This window comes from Rhinolophus sinicus, chromosome 1 (assembly GCF_057876585.1).
Source record: "Rhinolophus sinicus isolate RSI-liver-muscle chromosome 1, RSI-T2T, whole genome shotgun sequence".
In the NCBI taxonomy this organism is placed as follows: Eukaryota; Metazoa; Chordata; class Mammalia; order Chiroptera; family Rhinolophidae; genus Rhinolophus; species Rhinolophus sinicus.
This window is the reverse complement of record NC_142501.1, coordinates 161,443,821-161,464,656: the sequence shown is the minus strand read 5'-3', so window position 1 is coordinate 161,464,656 and position 20,836 is coordinate 161,443,821. Positions and strand designations below refer to the sequence as shown.

The window sequence follows — 20,836 nt, the reverse complement described above, 5'->3', positions numbered from 1 at the left end:
CAGATAAAGACGAGTGGAGAGTTCATAGGTCTGTCTGTGGCGAGCACTGGAATTTTGACCAGAGTATCCACTAATTTATCTGTGCCTTTCACCAAGTCTGGGTCTCTCCAGGCCTAGTGTCCTTGGCATACACACAGTAAGAGGTTGGACTAAATCATCATTTAAGGCACTTCCAACTTGGACATTCTGGGATTCTAAGTAAGAATTACATTGAAGAATCTGACCACTGCATATGACAATGTCAGACACACATATCCCCTGCTTTGGTCCTGGGTGGTAACAGTGGGTCATCTCTAAGTTTAGGAGATGGATGGTACCATGGCCTGTCCTAAAGGACAGCAGTGAGACACTGGCAGAAGGTTGTAGAGGACAATAATTAGGAGCTGGGAGAGGGGAGTGAGGAAATAGATGAGACCCTTGGGGGCAGAATGCTATGAACACTGGGTGAGGAAAGCGTCTGGCAGACAAAGAGGAGGTTGATAGGAAGAGACTGAGGAACGGGTCTAAATATCCTACCCCTAACAGACACACGAAGTAGAAATAAGAGTGAGAGAATGTGAGGACAGGTAATCAAGGTGTCCTAGGCAGCAGTAAGTTCCCATAAGGAAAGATACATGTCAAACAGATACAAGTTGAGATTTATAGTTTCAAATGGGAATATTTTATAGTTTAGGTTGAGTAAGTGAAAGAAACAATTTGTAAATAGCACATAAAGTCAAATTTTTGATAGATACAGACTTCAGTTTTACATGCTATCAAACTTGGTTTACTTTTTTATTTTTGTGGTGTGTTGTAGTTGCCAATATATGTGCATATAAATGCCATCTAAAGAACGACTGTGTCATCGCTACAGCCTAAGGTGGTGATGGTTTACAAGCACACAAGGACTGTATGAAGATCTTAAAGCAGTTCCTGGTATTTCAAAAGGACAAAACGATCTCTAATGATGACTGGTAGGCATCAGTCCTTTATTTAATTACTCTAGTCCCCCAGCATCCACTCATATAATCCGACTCACGTACCAAATACACGTAGGTTCTATAATGAAATACCTATTCCTTTTAATTTGCTATTTTCCCATCATACACACAAATTTCCCATCATACACGCAACTGAGCAGCATATAGCCCCAAGTATAGTCGGTGATGATGAGGAGGAGGAGAAGGAGGAGGAGGAGGACGATGATGATGATGACGATGAAGATGACCCATGCCTTACCTTTGCATCTGCCACTGGCGTCAGCGTAGTACCCACCGGGGCATTCGGAAATGCACTTGCCATCATGCAATACTGTCTTCTCAGTACACGTAAGACATTTGGGACTATTGGGGCCACAACTCTTACAGGATTGGTCACAAGCTAGAGGAAAACCCATCAGAGAAAGTCAATAGTGAGCCAAGGGAGCAGAGAAGTCTATTCTTTACAACATCCACAGTGGGTATTGATATAGTAATCTCATTCGCTGGCTGCTCAGCTGAGTTCTGTGTCCTTGAGTCCAACAGTTCAAAGGACTCTGCACTTTCTGTTTTCACAGTTGAAGAACCAAAAAATTATTCATTGCATTAAGCATAACAAATATGAGATACCCCCCACCCCAACCAGTATATCCAATTTAATATGAGATTTAAAGTTAAAATGGCCTTAAAGGTAGAGTTGCCAGATTTAGCAAATAAAAATACCACATGCCCAGTTAAATTGAATTTCAGATAAATAATGAGTAATTATTTACTTTGTTTGTCTGAAATATTTCATCCTTTACTTGGCAATCCTAGTTGGAGAGAGAATTCAGAAACTCAGAGGTCTACTAAGCAAGGTCACGCTACAAAAATTATGTTGAAATTGTTGAACTTCACACAATCTTTCAAGATCTACTCATTCACTTATTCACTCATTTAGCCCCCAAATACTTCTTAAGCTTGTACCAGGTACTGTGTCAGGTGGTAGAGATACAAAAATCAAATCAACTTGATCTTTGCTTTAAGGGACTTAGGACTCTAACAGAAGGAGATAGATATATGCAATATTAGAAATATTACAGCTATCACTCAGATTAGTTTGTATAGGTACAATGAAATTAAAAACCAAAACAAAACAAACAAACAAAAAAACATGTCATTGTATAGGGTAGGAAAGGTTAAGAAAGGATGCATATAAAAAGTCTTGAGCATTGTCTTGGGAAATGAGTCAGGGCATGCCTGGCTGATGGGAATGTACCCCTGGCCGAAGCAGTGAGGCAAGGAAAGGCCCAGAGCCTGGCAAAAGCCTGGGCTGCAGGGAAAGAACAACTCCATTGAGCTGGAGAAGTGGACAGGGCCAGATTATATAAACCTGTATGCCAGACTCTATAGTCTAGATTCTCATCCTGTGAAAGGACAGCACTGGGAGCCCCAGCCAAGTTTTAATCACAGTAGAAATGGCCATGTTTGGGTATAAGAAAGATCACTTTGGCTTCAGTTTGGAGGGTAGTTTGGAGGGGTGAGGAAGGCGAGTTTGGGGCCTAGGCGGAGGACCATGGTAATGCTCACAGAACAAGATGACCAGGGGTTGAATCAAGACTGTGGAAGAGATGACAGATTTGAGAATTATGTCAGAGAAAGTGTCTCAGATGGCTAGGCGTCTGGCTTAGGGGATGAGTGATGCCACTTACAGAATGCACGAAGGAGACAGTAGGTGTGGGGGGTTGTGATGAACCCTTTTGGATGGATGCAGTCCAGTAAATAGCCTGATCTATAGTTCTGGAGCTCAGGGGAGGGGCGTGTAGGTCATCACATATATAAGTGGTTGTTGAAATCAGAAATTAGTTGGTTTATTCAGAAACACATGAAAGATAAGACCGAAGTAGTCAAGGATCTGGACAGCCCCAACATTTAATAGAAAAAAACCAAAAACAAAGAAACCAGCAAAGGTGACCAAGAAGAAATGATATAAAAGAAAGACAGAAAACAGGAGTGTGATGGCTGAGAAGCTGACATAGGAAAACGTTTCAAGAAGGAAGTCATTAACAGTGGAAGGACAAATAAAGTCTGAATGGATCACTACACTTAGAAATTGAGACATGGGTAAACAGTACCACAACCGTTTCAGAGGAGTCGTTGGACAGAATGAAAGTGAAGGCCATGATTATTAACTGTTTCTTTAAAGGCTCCTGGCTGTGAACAGGAAGAGAGAAAGAAGAAAATAATTAAAAGGGGAAGGGGATGTTTTGTCCCTCCAATATTGTAAAAGCTCAAGGCAAGTATAGACCCCGGGAAAGGTTTTTGAAAAGAGGAGAGTTTGAATAATTACTGAAAGAATACCTAGCATAAATGGGGGATATACATTCAAAAGTACAGAAGGAGAGATTAGCCTTGAACAGATCAGAGAATGGCCTCCTTTTCTGAGCGTGGAGGAGGGGAGGGGAGGGTAAGCAGCTGCAGGTAAGTCTATGCCTCCATTTACTTTATACTCACTGGCTAAATTCTTTAAAAATAACCAAAACAAACCTTCTCACTACCAGAGTATCAGGGCTCAGATTTATTCTGCCTGTTCTCTTAATCCACCTACACCATGCTAACCTCCTGAAAAATATTTCAAGAATTTAAGAAAAAAGATACAAGTGATGGGGCCAAATGGTCCATCCTGAATACTGGAGGATTCAGCGTCTCTCTAGAAGAAAACATGTAAGGCAAGATAATCTTCAGTAAATGGGCAAAGGCAATGGCCTGTATATCAGAGAAAAAGAAAAAGAAAAATGACCCCTCAATTCATAACTAGAACAAAGAAGCAAAAATAAATCTAAAAGGTGTCTTTCTTCCCACCCTCCATAAAAACTTCTAAAGTTTCTAATTCTAAAACAGCATCTCAGGAGAACTAAATCATCTGCAAGGTAAGTGGATTTTCCCAGAAATAAAGAATAGCTGAAATTTTAAAAAATTTGGTTAACAATAAAAATATTGTAAATCAAATATTTTAAGACCCACCTAAAGTAATCCTTAAGAATATAATTTGTAAATTGAAACGAAATTATTAGGAAGATGTCATTTCTCCCAAAACCAACCTATAACTTCAATAAAGTATTAATACAAATTTCAGTTGAATTTTATTAGGAATTCAATAAACATTCTAAAGTCCATAAATAGCTAAGTCAATTTTGAAAATGAAGATGAAAGGGAGAATTTGCCCAATCAAACATTGAGACATACTAAAAAGCAAAAGAAATTAATGAAAACACAAAACAAAATAATGTGCTAGTGTATAAGAACAGAAATATATATATATATATATATATATATATATATATATATATACACATATATGTATATATATATATATGTATGTATGTGTATATATTTGTATGTATATGGTTACAGGAAGTGGAGTACAGAATTAGGAGTAGAGACAGTGGATATGTAATGGCTCTGCGCGATGTCAGAGGGATAGTGGATGGGGGAAGGGGGTTCACACAGTGTGAGGGATATAAATGATAAACGTCTAAGTTTTGCTTTGTCTTGTGTACCTGAAACTAATAAAATTATATTTTAAAAAAAGAACAGAAATATAGACTACTGGAATATTTTGGAGACAGACCTATGTGCATATGAAAACTTAATATACAATAAAGATCAACAGAGAAGATTACATTGAATTGGTAAATGATGTTGGGAAAACTGGATCTTCATGAAATGGAGAAATATCAAACTGGATTCCTACTTAAACCCATAGACTCTAGATGGATTAACAACCTAAGTTAAGATAAAACTGTCAGACTAATATAAGAAAATGTAAGGTAATTTCTTTGTGAACTTGAGCAGAACAAACAAGTAAGTCAAATTCAAAAAGAGTAGAATACTTAAAAATCCAAAAGCAAAATGTTAGAGTAAAACATGATGAACTAAAGATTTCTGTTCAACAAAGAGCACCATAATAGAAGTTAAAAGGTAAGAAAATGGGGAAATATTTGCATACGTAGGACTAAAAAGAGTTAAAATCTATAACATACAAAGAACTCCAAAAAATCAACAATCAAAAGGCAGCAAGGCCAATAAAACAATGGGGAAAAAACAGATTAAAAAGCGATGTACGGAATAGGAAACACAAGTGTCCAACAGAAGTTGAAAATATTCTCAAACTCATTAATAATCAGAGGAATGCAAATTAAAGTGGGATGTCCCCATATACTTATGGACCAGATAAAGACGAAAGCTTGATGATGCCAAATGGTGGCAAGGATGTGGAAATGAGAGAGCCCTCATGTCTTGGAGTATAGATTTTTGGTGAGTTACCTGGCACTCCTTAGTCAAATAGAGAATACTCAGACTCAAGATACCCACAATCGTGCTTCTAGGGTATCCATCCCAGGTAACCTCCCACACGGTTCATAAAGGGACATGTTTGAGGCTGTTCACTGATATTCTCTAGTGATGGTCTATGGATGGAAGGAACCCAGATTAAATTATTTTAACCAGGGCATACCGCCATCACTGGGGTGTGGATGTGTGAGCTACGGTGAATGGAGACCAAGGAGGACTATGCATCAGTGAGAAGCAAAGGGCTAACTGATATAGCAACATGGTGAATTTTAAAAACACAACGCTGAGAAAAAAAAGAAGAGGACAACATGACCTGTGTAACACAGTATTATTTAATGAAATTATATATACACACACACAGTTGACCGTTGTTGGGGTGTCAAACCCCTGTGCAGTCAAAAGTCTGCATATAACTTCCGACTCCCCCCAAACTTAACTCAGTATCCATGGGAGATTAGTCCCACAGATACCAAAATCTGAGGATACTCAGGTTCCCTGTACACACCGGCCATAGATCAATGCATCTGCTGACTCCCAACTGCTAGATGAAAACAGTGCAGGTATTTATTGAAAATAATCCATGTATAAGGGGACCTGCACAGTTCAAACCTATGTTGTTCAAGGGTCAACTGTACTCAAAATAACAATACCCAGTTTATATGAGCCCATAAAAACAAAAAAGATAAAAAATGGTTACCTAGGCAAGGGAGAGAAATGAGGGTAAAAAGAAGTAAAGAGAAAAAAAGGAGAGAGGAGAAGAGGAAGGAAGAGAGAGAGAATGGCTAACAGAAACCTCTGAACTTGCTTTGATTTATGTTAGCTGAAGTCAGAAAAAACCTTCTTAATAGCACAAGTACTTAAATGACTGAAGCATGAGGAGGTTTTGTCCTTTGAGTTTCCCCACCCTTTATATCTACTATTTGTAAAACTCAAAGCATGTACCACAGACAAACTTGGTTACTATAAATTCTTTCAACCAGGGTATACCACCATTTATAACAGGTTATACTGGATTTTTCTCAGCACTTGACTTTGAGATTTCTACAGATATGGACTGCTTGGTTATAAATTATTAAACCAACACCAGCTGGTCTTTATCTTGAATGGCACTAATCTGAATTGGAAATGAGTCAGCATTATCAGCACCAGACGTCTTAATTAACACTGATACCAATCAGTGACTTGGTTCACCGTCCTTTTAGAAAATATTACGTGACCATTTCTGAAGGCATCTGAAACAAACTTAGAGGACGCTAACAATTTTATGGGAAGTGCAAACGCCAGTCTTGTCTATCAAAAGGCCCACTGGTCAGTGCCAGTGGCATCACAAAGTCTCTCACTGCGCTAAGCAGAAGGCAGGCATTCAGTAATTACTTGTTGATCAATTCATTGCTTGGCTGATTGTCCACAGTGGTTTATCCTCCCGTTTGGAAGTTTCCTTTCTGATGCTTTGTTTCAAAATGTATACAGACAGTATTTCAGATGTATACTCTCTCCCTAAGCCACCTGTGAAGCAGTCTTCTGTTTTTAATTCTTCCAGTCCGCAAGGAGCTCTGGCTTTCTTCACTCATCCTCTGGGCCCAAGTACATTCCTACCCCTCACTGCCTCCAGGCTCACCCTAACCATCCCTCCTTTTAAATACTTGCTTCCCCAGCAAAAATTGCTTTCCCAATCCAGATAATACCTTCTCAAGAGCAGGTTAAGTGTCACCACTCCTTGTGAGTGACGGTAGACAGCCTCCTTGGGGACTTCACAGGTAAACATCTTTAGACCTTTGGATTCGTGCAAATTTGACACCTGCTGACCTTTACAGAATATATCTGTCTTAACTGAGCAGGAAAGTGATACTGGCAGAAAAAGATGAAAATGCTGAGGATAATGGCAGCCTGGTCTTTCCTTCCTTGTTCTCTCCTGAACCCACACAATAGCCACCTGTAACTCGTCCATATCCAGGGAGATTGTCCACAGGAGCAATGCTATGGATTTCTGCACAGCTGTAAGCCAGCAGCTGCCAAGAGCTCTCTGTTTTCCCTAAGGCAAGTGCATTCTCGACTCCCAAAGATAATTTCTGCTATTGCTCTGTTCAGTAAATAAAATGAGGACATCACTCAAGAAAGTTTTATGGACTGCACATTTTTATTAATTTAGTGAACTTGAATATTTTTTAAAAAGTCCTCCTGGTCTTTCTATGGGTATGACCATCACAGCAAACTCAATCATTCACCGTCAGCTGGCTGCCCATCGACTTTGCAACGTCCACAGGGGCAGCTGGACAATCTAACAGGCTGACAGGAGGACAGGGGGAAGGAGGAGAACAGAAAGAGGGGAGAGGAAACTAGAGAAAGAAGAGAGGAGAAAATAGGCAGATGTGCATATCACACTACCGTGAGCTGTAGACACATTAAGATCTACAGGCAAAGACCCAGGCTTCTGCCCAACTCTGCCTCTTATTAACTAAGTGACCTTAGGCAAGTTCTAACCTCTGTGTTTCATCAGGAAAATAAGGATGATGAGAATAACTATCCCATAAAATTGTAGTGAGGATTAAACACCAAAAGTTGACATAGCACTTACTCTGTACCCGGCACCGTGCCAAAATGCCTGGCCTACATTCAATAACTCAATCCTCTCAACAGCCTTCTGAGTTGGGTGTGTACTCGTTTCCCATTGCTGTTGTAATAAATGACCACAAACTCAGTGGTTTAGCACACCACAAATTTATTATCTTACAGCTCTGGATATCAGAAGTCCTAACATCAACGTGTCAGCAGAGCTGTATTCCTTCTGGAAGCTCCAAGGGAGATTGATTTCTTTGCCTTTTTTCAGGTTCTGGAGACTGCCTGCAAGCTCATGGACCCTTTCTCGCATCCTTCTGACCATCACTCTGACCTCTGATTCCCTCTCAGATCTTTTCTGACTCCCATCCTCATATAAGGACCCTTGTGATGACAAGGCCCCCCTGCGTAATCCAGGATAATCCCCCATCTCAAGACCCTTAATTTAATCATACCTCCAAAACCCCTTCTGCCATCTAGGGCAGCATATTCACAGGTTCTGGCAATTAGAACGCAGACATCTTTGAGGGGCCATTATTCTGTCTCCTACAGGTATTACTGTTACCCTCAACTTACAAATGGGAATCTGACCTTCAGATAAAGTAACTTGCCCAAGGTCATGCTTTCCCCAGCATACTTTTCTGCCTCTATATGGGTTAATGTTTATAAAGCACTTGGAATAGTGTCTGCCACAGGAAGCACGAAACTAGGTTAACTCTTATTGTTATGCAGTGATTGTTAAAAGTAGAACAGACAAGAACAGCTTCAGCTTTAAGTCGGTGGCACCAACACCAAAGGCTGCTCCTGGCTGCCCTAAAAGTGTCTCTGTCTCCATGCAGATTTGGAAGGCAGTCTGCAGTCAATGGAGAGTTTGGGATTTGGAGAAAGGAAGCCCTGCTGCTGTCCCCACAGCTGTGGGTCTGGAGCAAGCAGCCCAGTCCTTACGGTCTTCATCTGTAAGACGAGGCTAGAATGAGCACCTACCCTGATCTAACAAGCTGGGGGGGGGGGGGTGGGGGGGGAACGAGGGGGCAGTGTACTACAGGGGATCTCCTTAGGGGAACAAAAGATGTTCTGTAAACTACTAAAACACCAGCAATGTTAGCAGCCATCCCCATTTGTTGATTAAAAAAAAAACATTGGTTGTTGGTGCTTTGATTTGAATTAAACAAGGGATGCTGGAAGAGAAAAAGATGCTTTGGCATGCAAGGTCTGGCACCTACCACTGCAGGTCCCCTGCTTGTTGTAAAACCGGTTGCCACAGCTGCTCTCACAGCCGCCCTCTCTCAGCACTTGGAGGGGGTCTCTGCAGGTCAGGCAGTGCTTCTCCGTGGGACCCCAGCAGGCCGCACAGGACTCGTGACAGACTGCAGGCAAACAGCAAAATCGGTGAACAATCTATAGTACAAAGGACTGATTTTTCCCTGGAAAGGTTTTAGAATTTATAAGGAGGATGTTGACTCCTTCATTCCTAAACCACTACGTGCATACGTATGCTTCGGAAGAAACACCCCTCCCCCCCAAATAAAACTATGCCTGTTGGCCAGAAATACAATTGCAGTAAATTATTGCTAGAAAAATTGGAACAGGGAGTCAGAGGCTTTTGAATAATGGGAACCATAGGGAAGGAAATCATAATTGTTTTAGATGAAGATAGTCTGTCTAATGAGATCAGATGGTGCTCCACCGCCTTGCCCTTAAAACCACACAACAAAGTGTGCACAGGTTAACCACTCCTATCTCCAGTGCCATCAAGGACCAGCTAAGGAAGGATGCTATGTCCTCTAGTCCTTCATTAGACATTGACGGACCTGGTCCTGCTTGATTCTATTGCTGTTTTCCTTCTTTCCCTCTCTCTCCTCTCTCTCACTCCCTCTCTCCCACCAAACTCTCCTTCTGTCCTTGCTCACAATTCTTTCTGGCCCTCCCAGTCTCTGGTTACCCCAGTAGCATCTGCTCTAAACATGTATCTTGAGGACTCACAGAGCCTGCCTTTTCCTTACACTTTATGTTTCTAACTATAACTTGTTCTTAGACCAGAGTTGTTCACCTAAGACTCCAAAATTTCCACTTTTTCCAGCATTTCATTTTTTATTACTATTTTTGCTTGCTTTTCACATTAGCACATCTATAAAGAGACGCCTATTCTGAATACGTATATTCAGACTTAACTCTCTACGGGTAACCCCACCTACGCATTTGTTAATACATCCTAATTTTCAAAACGTTTGCTTCACAATAAAAAAACAACCTATTTTGCAGACATATTCAGTCTCATCAAAATTGGTAGGAAGAATGCCTTTGTTGATTGCAAGTGACTTGGGAATTTTACTTAATTTAATAAGGCATCCCTTTGGAATCAGAAGAAAGGATGCCTGCATTGTAAATCTCAAGATCCATTCCTCTTCTGTCTGTTCTAAACTGCGCAGGAAAGCCTTAGTTTCAGACAACTTTTCTCTCCAACAAATTTAGAGAAAATTACAAATTGTGTTAAGTGCTAGGAAGGGCTCTTTGATAAAAAAAAAAACAGTGGTGGGGGTGGAAGGGACCAATTTCGGGTTGCTCCAAAGGACAAGAAGTGGTCAGCCATGGGGAGAGCAAAGCATAGACAAAGGTCTTGAAAAGGGAAGGAGCTTGGGTGTTCAAGGAACCAAAGGCTGCCCTCGTGGCTCCAGCTCGGCGGGGGGTAGGGGTGTGGGCAGGGGCAGAGTGGGGCAGAGTGGCCTGAACATGACTGCAGGGGAAGAAGGGGCCCAATCAAACTTTACCTGGGAGACCAGGGAAAGAAATTAGGATTTTATACTAATTGCAATATGAAGTCATGATCAGATTTAAGCAGGATTGCCTTGAGCCCTAATTTAGATTTTAAAAAGCTCTCTCTGGCTGCCACGTAGAGAGGGTTTAAGAACCTGCAGGCAGGCAGCGAGAACATGTGCAGTCTGTGCTGGGGGCCAGGTAAGAGATGACGATGGTAGGTGGAAAGCAGAGATGGTAGAACGTTTAGTTATTATCTGGTTCCCTCACGAGGCCATCGGCTTCATGAGGGTGAGGCCATTTCTATTTTGTTAACTGTGCTGAGCACACTGCTTGGTGCTCTACTAATGTCTCATGAGTGACTTCATTCATATTTAAGACCTCATGTATATTTATAAGTGGTACATAAGAATACTGCCCCATCAGGATAATTTAGTAACACCACATTATGAGCAAAGATGTGGATGCAAAGAGCCCAGTAACAAATTCTACCTTTAATGAACACAAAATCTGTCTGTCATTTATTTATTCAACTCCCCTCCAAGTACTAACGACAGTCATCATCTGAAGTGTCTAACGCTGCTCATGCCTCAGCCTCATTGACTTGGGAGTTGATACAAAGTTGTTACTGAAACAAATAAACAAACAAAAAACCCAATCTCATGTCTAAGAAGGTCCACCAGGCTGATCTGTCTGTCAATGTGCAGAAGCAAGGTGCTGTGCTAGCCTGTGGGGTCTTCCCAGCTCGCCACAGGTAAGCCGTGTTACCGGAAGTTTGCTGGAGGAAGTATTTCATCCACCCCATCACTTGAGTGCACTGCACTGGTGGCATTGGACAAACTGCACTGAGGAGTATGTGCCGGGGCTGGAGGGTCGGGGGACAACAGGGGACAGATCACAAGTGTCTGGCAGGCCCTGGGCAAGGACCTTGGACTTATTTCATCCTGTAAGAGTCTGAATCAGGGCAGTGGAACTGATCAGTTTTGTTTTTTAGAGAGTTTACTCTGTAGTGGGGACAGGAGAGAGTAATTAACTCAAGACATCTTTAAGGGATGAAAGCATCTTTTTCCAGGGGATGCAGCAGAGACGAGAAATTAAAGCACAACTCCTTAGCTCTCTTTGGGGACTGGCTGATGGCAGTGCAGACACTCAACTGCACTGGTTCTGTTAACACAGTACAGATACTTCCAAACTGGTTGGTAAATGGCTGTTGTCCTGCCCCCTCCATGACACTCTGGTTTCCTCCCTGGGAACCTGGTGGACATCATGCTCCAACAAATGAAAGGTCTAGCACAGGAGAGGGTCTTGGGTCTCCCCTCCTTCTATCCTATATTATCTGTGCCACAGTGCTTGCTAAATATTTTTAATCTTACCCCTGGCATTGCCAATTAGAACAAGGGCCAAAGGATGAGCAGGTTAGAGGCGCCAGACTTAGGGATGGCAGACAGGCTCATCACAAACTGAGCCATACTTACAGCTTCAGGCCTTCCTTCGGCTGCCTCTCTCATGCTCCCCAATACTAAGAAGCTGGGTGCCCTAAGCATGTTAGGTGCCTATTTGTGGGTTCTGGATGCCCCACACAGGATTCACCCAGCCAGCAATGCCTCTGGCTCCTTCGCTGGACCCTGGAATCTTGTTTACACTACAGAAGCTTCCTAAGTTGTCACTACTTCTGCAAAGCTTTGCTGAACTTGTGAAAAACAAAGTTGGTCCCTCCTTCCTCTAGGTTCCTGCAGCACTTTCTTTGTACAAGCCTCTCTTATGCTATATAACCTATGTACTAATTACTCAGCTACAAATGGATCCCCTTCGATGGAATGTAATAACCTCCAAAATAGGGGCCATGTTTTAGTTATCTTAAACCCCCAGTGTCCAGACTGATGCCCAGTGCACAGTCAGTACTCATTAAATGTATGTTCAATGAATGTACAGATTTTTTTTATTGGCTATAGGGAATCCATCCTATCAGTTACCTTCTACTTGGAAACAACTAACCATAAGGTCATAGTCTGAAGATATAACTATAGATAAACTTGAGGCTATAAAATCTACCTAATAAATGCTGGCATCCAGATCTGCTTAAGATGATAAATACTTATGCTACATCCATTCAGAGTAAACAAATGTGACGCTGGGCCTTCTCATTTTTTCCATATCAGACAAAAGCCATGTTCCACGGCCAAGTAGGACAGTAGAAGGGATTTCTATTTCAACACAGCACTATGCTGAGCTGTCATTTCTTTCTTTTCTTTTTTTTGAGCTGTCATTTCTCATAATGACATACTCCCACTGAGTCTTGCAACTGATTTCTAAATTCTAATACTGAACATATGCCACTGCAGATAATCTCTTCTTATTTTACATGTGGCTTTTATTACATTTGGGTTATTATAAAAAATAAAAGGTTACTCTCTGACTTTTCACCATGATTTCTTTTAGGGATACCCTTCAGATCACCCAGGGTTTGAATTGTACATTGTGAAACTTGTGGCAACACATTTCAAAAGAGGGCAAATAAAGGAAAGGCATCTTCTTATCTCACATAATTTATCTTACAGTCGATAATTTATTTGGGAAAACTCCTGACTTTTCTGGAGCATAGCAAGACATGTGTTGGCTTGCTGAGTAATTCATTTCAAACTGAAAAGGAACAAATTACTTTTCTTTAGGCGACTGTGTATTGAAACCTTACTCTAAAAATAAGAAACTCTTTTCGTACTTGATAATTTTGAAATCAAAGATTGGATTAAAAATTTTTGAACCTGTGCTTCTCTAAGAATAAAATGTGGCCTTTCAGGGAAATGTTAAAATAAGCTCCTTCTATGGGCCATTTCTATTTTCCAGGACGCCTTCCCAGACCCAGGCAATGGCTACAGATCCCCATGGGCTCAGTCTGCAGTTCAGGCTGCCCCTCCCGAGAGGAGTCTAGGTTTCTCATCTCTTCCATGACCTCTCAGAATACGTTTCTCTGCCATTACAGAGAATCAGCACACTCAATCATCAGACCCTTTTAAAATCACAAGTGAGAAGGCAGTTCAGGTTTCCAAACCGCCAGGAAGTTTTCACTGGTAACTACACAGAAACAGCCCAAATTCCAGGGACCAGCAGGCACCTATACTCAAGTCAAATTCCTTCGTCCTGTTCCTTATCCATTTTGTAGCAACTGCTAGCTTTCGTTCTCATTTCACAAATGACCAAGAAGTACTTGTAAAGTTTTAAAGTATTATCAGGGGAGAGTGGGTAAATTTCCCATAAGAAGCTCTCGTTGGATGGAAATTTTTTCTACCTTAGATTCAACTTTACTCTCCTTTGCTTTCCTAATCTGTAAAGCGGGAATAGTAATACAGCTGACGTGTGAACAATCCAGGTATAACTTTCAACTCGCCCAAAACTTAATTCGTCCTTCATATCCATGGGGGATTGGTTCCAGGACCCAAGCAGATACCAAAATCGGAGGATGCTCAAGTCCCCTACATAAAATGGCATGGAGCAATGCAAACAGTCAGTCCTCAGCATCCTCGGACTCTTAACCTTAGATGAAAAATACTGTTTTTGATTGGTGGTTAGTTGAATCTGCAGATGCAAAATCTGGGGATACTGTGGACCGACTATTTATTTAAAAATAATCCACAGTTCAAAACTGTGTTGTCCAAGGGTCAACTGTATATGTTGTACCTCATTCATGGGGATATGGTGAGACGACATATTTGAGAAAGCAGAGAGTGTTGTAGTGGTCATGTGAGTGGTGTACCCTGGGAAATCCAGCAAATCTTATTTCAACTGGCATGGTAAGCAAAGTAATTAAAAAGGGGGCAAATCAGAGTGCAACATAGAGGAGGAAAGGATAGAAAAGACTATGGGAAATGTACACGTAAGTTGATGTAGAAAGGGAGTGAAAGGAAGTAAGAGAGCCCTCATAGATTGTTCCACAGTTACAAAAAGGGGCTCCATCTTTTCCAGAAGCCTCACACTCTAAAGCTCTTTCTTTGCAATCTTTACAAAATATCAACAAAAGCCCTTTGGAAAGTAACTGAAAACAGCGTGGTGAGAGCCTGGATGCTGGGGAGACTACTCTCCCCTGCCCCCATCATAGCCCTGCAAGAAGTCAAGGCTACTTCCTAAGAAGTGCAAACGCCAGACACATTTAAAAGCAGATGCTCACCTGAGTAAGCATCATTTTTGATCCTTTTACTCCAATCTTCTGTCCCCTACCAGGCTGGGTCTCTGCCCTCCACCTGCCTCCCTGTGTTAACTGATGCCTTAGCACCCTGAGATAGGGATGCCTGGTCTCCATACGTTCTGAAAAACCACATGGACTTAAGGGAATTCATAGTCGAAAAAATACAAACACATGGAAAAAATCTTCAGCTTCATGAACAGCCAGAGAAAAGAAAATTAAGCAGAAGAGCAGCAACTAGATACACTGGATTAGACACACACATAGCAATAAGCATGTATCTTAGAAATAGTGCTTAGAGAGGAAAAAAAAACACCCAAGAATGGTTCATTGATTGTAACAAATGTAATACTCTGGTGAGGGGTGTTGATAATGGGGGAGGCTATGCATGTGTCGAGGACGGGAATTATGGGAAATCTCTATACTTTCCTTTAGATTTTACTATGAACCTAAAACTGCTTAAAAAATAGTCTTGAGACTAAAAACAGAAAAAGAATGAAATATCCACCTAGTAATACTTATGAATATTTAAAATGCATACAAAGCAATAAGAGCACATACATATAAAAATACACATTAGATTTACACATTAAATTGCATCAGAATAGTTACTTAAGTGGGGATCTGAGGAGACAGGAAATGGGCATAGGTTAAGGGGAACAAAAGGAATAGATAGACAGGTAGAGAGACAGACAGATAGATAAGCAAGAGAACAGCCTGGCCCAGGCAAATGATGAAAATGGGCCATGAACTGATAAGTATGATTAACTCAACTATCTTCACATAAATCCCAAAAAATAATAAAAGAAAGAAATTAAACAAGATTCCATTTTACATCAATCAAATCGACAAACTTAAGAAGAATCATAATCGTTGACCAGGGTGGTAGGAAGTAGACACTCTCATACGTTTCTAGTAGGAGTGCAAATTACAACTTTTTGAGAAGAGAATAATATACTAATATGTATTAAAACTTAAAAATGTAGATATACACTCTTGGACCCATAAATCACATGTCTAAGAATTTACCCTAATCAAATATATTTACCACAATTTCTCTTAAAAATGTTGTTGACATCATGGTTATTTATGATAATGGAAAATTAGCAAGAAACATCAAACAATAGAAGCTGTGCTGAATAAAGTCTTGCTTAGCCACAGTTGGGAAGTTATACAACAAAAAAGATGTTGTAGAAGAACAATAAATAACATGGGGAAAGTAGGCAATAAGACTATATACAGAGTGTGATTTGATTTTTGAAAAAATAAATGTGTGTATGTATGGCTGTGTAAACAACACACACACACACACACACACACACACACACACACACACCAATTCAGAAATTAGGAAGACTGTCACTAGAACACTAACAGTAGTGATTTAGGAGCGCTCGAGTCAGAAATTTCCATTGATTTTTTTATTGTGCCTTGAATTTCACTAACTTTAGCAAATTAATTTTTGGAATAAACATGAATTCATTTGGTACTTATGGGGAAAAAAAATTACTAAAGGAAAAAAAAAAAAGCCTGTAGTCCTTTTCCCTAAGGCACATGCTGGGTAAATAGCTAGTTAATCTATTAACCACATCTGTAATACAGTTGAGTGATTTATGCGTCTTGGGTAACATACTTGAATTTTTAGTAGGGTCTTCTGTAAACACAGAGATTGAATGGAAGGCAAGACTTCCCAGCTTATGGAGGCTTTGGCAGTTCCACATGGACAGAGATTTACAAGCCACTAACTTTTCATTAGTATGTAAGTCAGATGATAAAGGCAGATACGCCAGCTCACCAGGAATATTCTTATTTTTTCTATGTCCTACCCCTCTACCTATACTCCTAAATCTACAACACAAATACACCCCAAAAACTTCCAATACAGTGCCCTCCTAGGCTTCGCTTGAGGAGCCAAATGGAACCCTCAGATTCCATTTGTCTACTGTGGCCACTGGCAATCCACAGCTGCTAGGGACTCCCTGGGTTTTTCCTCAGCCCCTGTTAATTAAATGGCTATTGATTTCTCCAGTAATACCTTGAGTCTATTTATCTATAGAAATTGAAGAGCCAAGTAGGGACCACCAACCAAAACCAAGCTTTTGATGGGCAGAGTTCTCAGACTTCCTGGCTGCTGTAGCATATCCTGCTGAGATCTGGGCAGCGATAACTTGGAGGTGCTGTGTGTTCTGTGAGCAGCACAAAAAGGGAGGGGAGGGTGGAATAGCGAGAGTGTTGGGGTAGGGAAATGGAGAGAGAAAAAGAATGCATGCCATATAGTCTAGCTAAAATACCTGAGAACCTTAGGGACTGGGCAGAAAGCCAGGAGACTTGTCACTAGTTTGTAATCCATGGCTGAAATATTTGGGGGTTCAGATTTGTCAGGAAGAATGGGATCTGTCTAGAAGATAAACTCCCTTGCATTTGTGGCAGGCTTTCTCTCCTGGTATGCGATCCTTTTGTTCTGCCATTTGTCTTTTGGCATACACAGCCAGGGTCTATAAGCAGTACAGACAAATGCCAAACATTGCCAGTTCCTGCTACAGGAAAGATCCCAGGAAAAACACCACCAGCTGCTTTCTCCTTCTTCTCTCCATGTATCCTTTACTGAATGTCCAAAAAAAGAGGGAATTTGGAATGCCACTGTCAGCTGGTTCCCAGGGTCCAGTTTACTTAAGAAGTGTACATTTTAGGAGGGCAATCCTGTTGTGCTCCTTTCGGAATGGCTTAAAACAGTCCACAGACACTCCCCAAGTTCCAATGACAGTTTGTTTGTTTGTTTGCTGGTTGTTTTAAATAGTCACCCTTCCAGCACTAATAAGTCACTCTAAAGAGGGAAAAGAAGGGAAGAAAAGGCGGAATGGGAAAAATAGAGATTCTATAATTTTCCTGAGGTCACACCTAGCTGGAAATTGCTGACAGGAAGTAAATAATAGAAGCTAAATGGAAGACAAGATGCCTGTACGCCAGAGTCTAGGCATGTCTGTACATTCCTGTCCTTTTCCTTCGTGCAATGGTTTATCACACTGTTTTTCAATCAAAAATTATTCTATAGCGTCCTATATGTGCTTAGCAATGTGGGGAATTCAGAAATATAAGACCTGTCCCTGCCTCAATAATCAGTTACTTCCTATAACAAAGCTTTCAAAATCGTCTTTATAGCTCTGATAGTAGTGAATTCATAGAGTGGTAACTCTCTGAAATTATCTTATTTGTTTGTTTGCTGACACTCTCCTTCCATGTAGAAAGTAAGTTCCTTAACCACAGCTGTCTGTTGGCTCATTTCTATATTCCCAGTGCCCGGTACATAGAAGAGGCTCAACAAATATTCATTGCATGAACAGAATGGAGGAGATAGGAATATCATTTGACGCAATAAGTCCCCTTTACAAGATATTTAGCAATTAAGAGAGAGACCATAATTGCTCTAGAATGCCAGAGAAGGTTTGACAAGGCATGGGATTTGAAGAGCAGAACAAAATGAGTGAAGACCAAGCAGTAGAATGTGCTGGGCCTCCAAACAGAATATGTGATCTGACAATGAAATTGGGACTAGCCCCCCAATTCTGTGGGGCTGAGGGGGTGCACCCTGGACAATACCAGCTTGACAATGACTATCCCAACAGAACAAGGAGGGCTCCAGTCTTCTTGAAGATTTCAGAAAAATAGTGTCATAAATGTCTTTCCCAGAAGGTCCACCCTGGGCACAGCGGGGCTGGAGGAACCCACATGCTGGGACATAATGCCAAGGACCATTAGGTCTTTACTGCTTTGGACCTGGCAGCTCCAGCGGGTTCGTGCTTCATTTCCACAAATGATTGGGCTGCTCTAGTCAAACATAGTTCCAACAAATGATTAACTTTAGAATTTCCTCTGTTCAAACCACAGTAGGTCAGCATCCTATATGTAAATTTTACAGGTTTTCTTAATGTTTCCCCTCTAAATACCATAACAATGGCTAAGAAACAAATTTAAAGACTCTCATAATTTAATCTGGGGATTTAAAGGAACTAAAAGGATTTTAACGCGATGAATACAGTGAACTGTTCTCTATAGTATATTTACTTCTCTATAACATATGACCGTAGATTTTATTTTAAAGCAGAGAGGAATGGCATGACTCTTTGTTCCTTAATGCAAGCTATTTGGTTTTCATTCCGATAAACTGGAGAATAAAGGAATGAATCTGATCATGACAGTAGCTGCCTTTTGTTGTCCAACACACACTGTGTACCAGGCATAGTATATTTACATTTTCAAACATCTTTTCATAATGATGATTTGAAGTAGATAATATCATCCCCATTTTATGGTTGAGAAAATGAAGTCTCAAAGAGATTAAATGACTTGTTCAAAGACCTATAGCAATTAAGTGGTAGAGTTCAATTGTTTTATTCTTTAAGTTTCAAAATCTATAACCACACAGCAATCAGATATAAAATCATTTGCACAGGTCTTTGGGTTTTTATTTTTTTGTGTGTGTCCCTGTAAGCAGCAGCTAACGCTGCCTTGATTGCAAGCCTACTATAGGTAAAGACAGAATCTTATTTATCGTCATATCCTCAGGACCTGCAGCTGTGGTCAAAAGAGAATGAACGGAGCAGTGAAAGAAAGGAAAGAGGGAAGGACAGTGGAAAGCAGAAATCCAAGTCTCCTAACCTACACGCAGGGCTTACTAGGTACCAGGCACCATCCTAAAGGACTTGTGTGAATTTACTCATCTAACCCTCACAACAATGCTCTGTGGCAGGTGTTATTGTCTCTGCTTTACCCGGAAGGCAACTGAAGCACGAGTTAAAGAACATGCTGTTTGTAGTGACAGAGCCAAGACTGGAATCCAGGAGGTCTGGCCCCCAAGCCTATGGTCATAAGCACACTCCCCACCCCACCCCCACCCCCATCTCTGGATCTGCAGAATGAAGGCGGCACTTGCCATGGGGTACACACAGCCCCATCCTTAGGTCTTTGTGAACAATGGACGTTTTAAGGAGACAAAACAAACATTGATACACACATGAAAATGGACTATATTCTACTCTTTCTCTACTCAAAGTCTACAGTTTTTGAGTTATTTATTTTAAACTAATTTTGTATGATATATGTTAGTTTGGTTATTTTCACTTTTCTTCGTATGGGCACTTATATCTAAGATTTGTGTGCACAGTTCAATGGTCCCACTAGAGTCGAACAGAGGCTGATTGAAAAGAGGAGCAAGAGAAGAAAGAAAGAATGTCCTCAGGACATGGCAAGCTCAGTCTAGATCCAGATTTACATTTAACACCAGGGTTTCTAAGACGAGGCAATGGAACCACCACTTTGATAGAATATAATACATCCAGGACGCAAGAGCCATGCAGGAAGGGTACAAAGTTATGTGGTGTCATGGGGGGTGGGGCAAGGAGCATCCATACAGTGGTGAAGCCTGACCATAGGGCTGGGGGTGGGGTGATTAAGAGTTGGGCTATTAATTCCTGGAAATGGGTCACAACAGGACAAGATGGCAGGAACCAAGGTAGAATCCCAGTCCTGGGAGCTGATGGGGTCAAGAAGAGTGGGACAGGTTGGACAACAGAGATGTTGGACCACATCCCAGCTGGCAGCAAAGGAAGCCTAAGGGTTAAGGCAGAAGCCTGGATGCCAAGCCTAAAAGGTGAGTTGGGAGCAGTAAGAGGGTAATTACAACTTGGCCCTACCTGCTGTGGGTAAGAGGCAACTTACATATTGCCTGTCTCCAATTGAGATTGGTATAAAAATTGGGTGGTGCTGAGCCTTAAGGTAAAGTGATCAACTCCAAGGTTGGGGAAGGCAGGAGAAACAAAGCAGGGACTGATAGGGGGTCCATAATGTGGACTATATGTACAACATTATTCAGTTTAGTCAAGCACAAGAACATAACAATAATATTAATATATGCACACAAATGTGCATGTCTGTGTGCAGATGTATGTATGTATGTATGTGTGTGTATGCCACAAACTCAAGGGAGAGGGAAAATGATAAAGGCCCCTAAGGATACGATTCTCTGGCAAAACTGTGTCTCCTTTCACTCATCTCTGGATTACCT

General features: G+C 41.1%; 1 protein-coding gene across 3 annotated transcripts in view; it reads right to left on the bottom strand.

The window, feature by feature from the left end:
• The window catches only part of FRAS1 (Fraser extracellular matrix complex subunit 1), a 424,744-nt gene that overhangs the window by 201,342 nt on the left and 202,566 nt on the right, over positions 1-20,836 (bottom strand). For 2 of the 3 annotated variants that reach the window (XM_088791576.1, XM_019720206.3), the window contains 2 exons: positions 9,068-9,211; positions 1,219-1,359 (listed from right to left, as the gene is read on the bottom strand). In XM_088791576.1, the coding sequence (XP_088647702.1) occupies positions 1,219-1,359; positions 9,068-9,211 (285 nt within the window). The remainder of the gene's footprint in view (positions 1-1,218; positions 1,360-9,067; positions 9,212-20,836) is intronic. The other variant, XM_088791578.1, reaches the window with a different exon arrangement.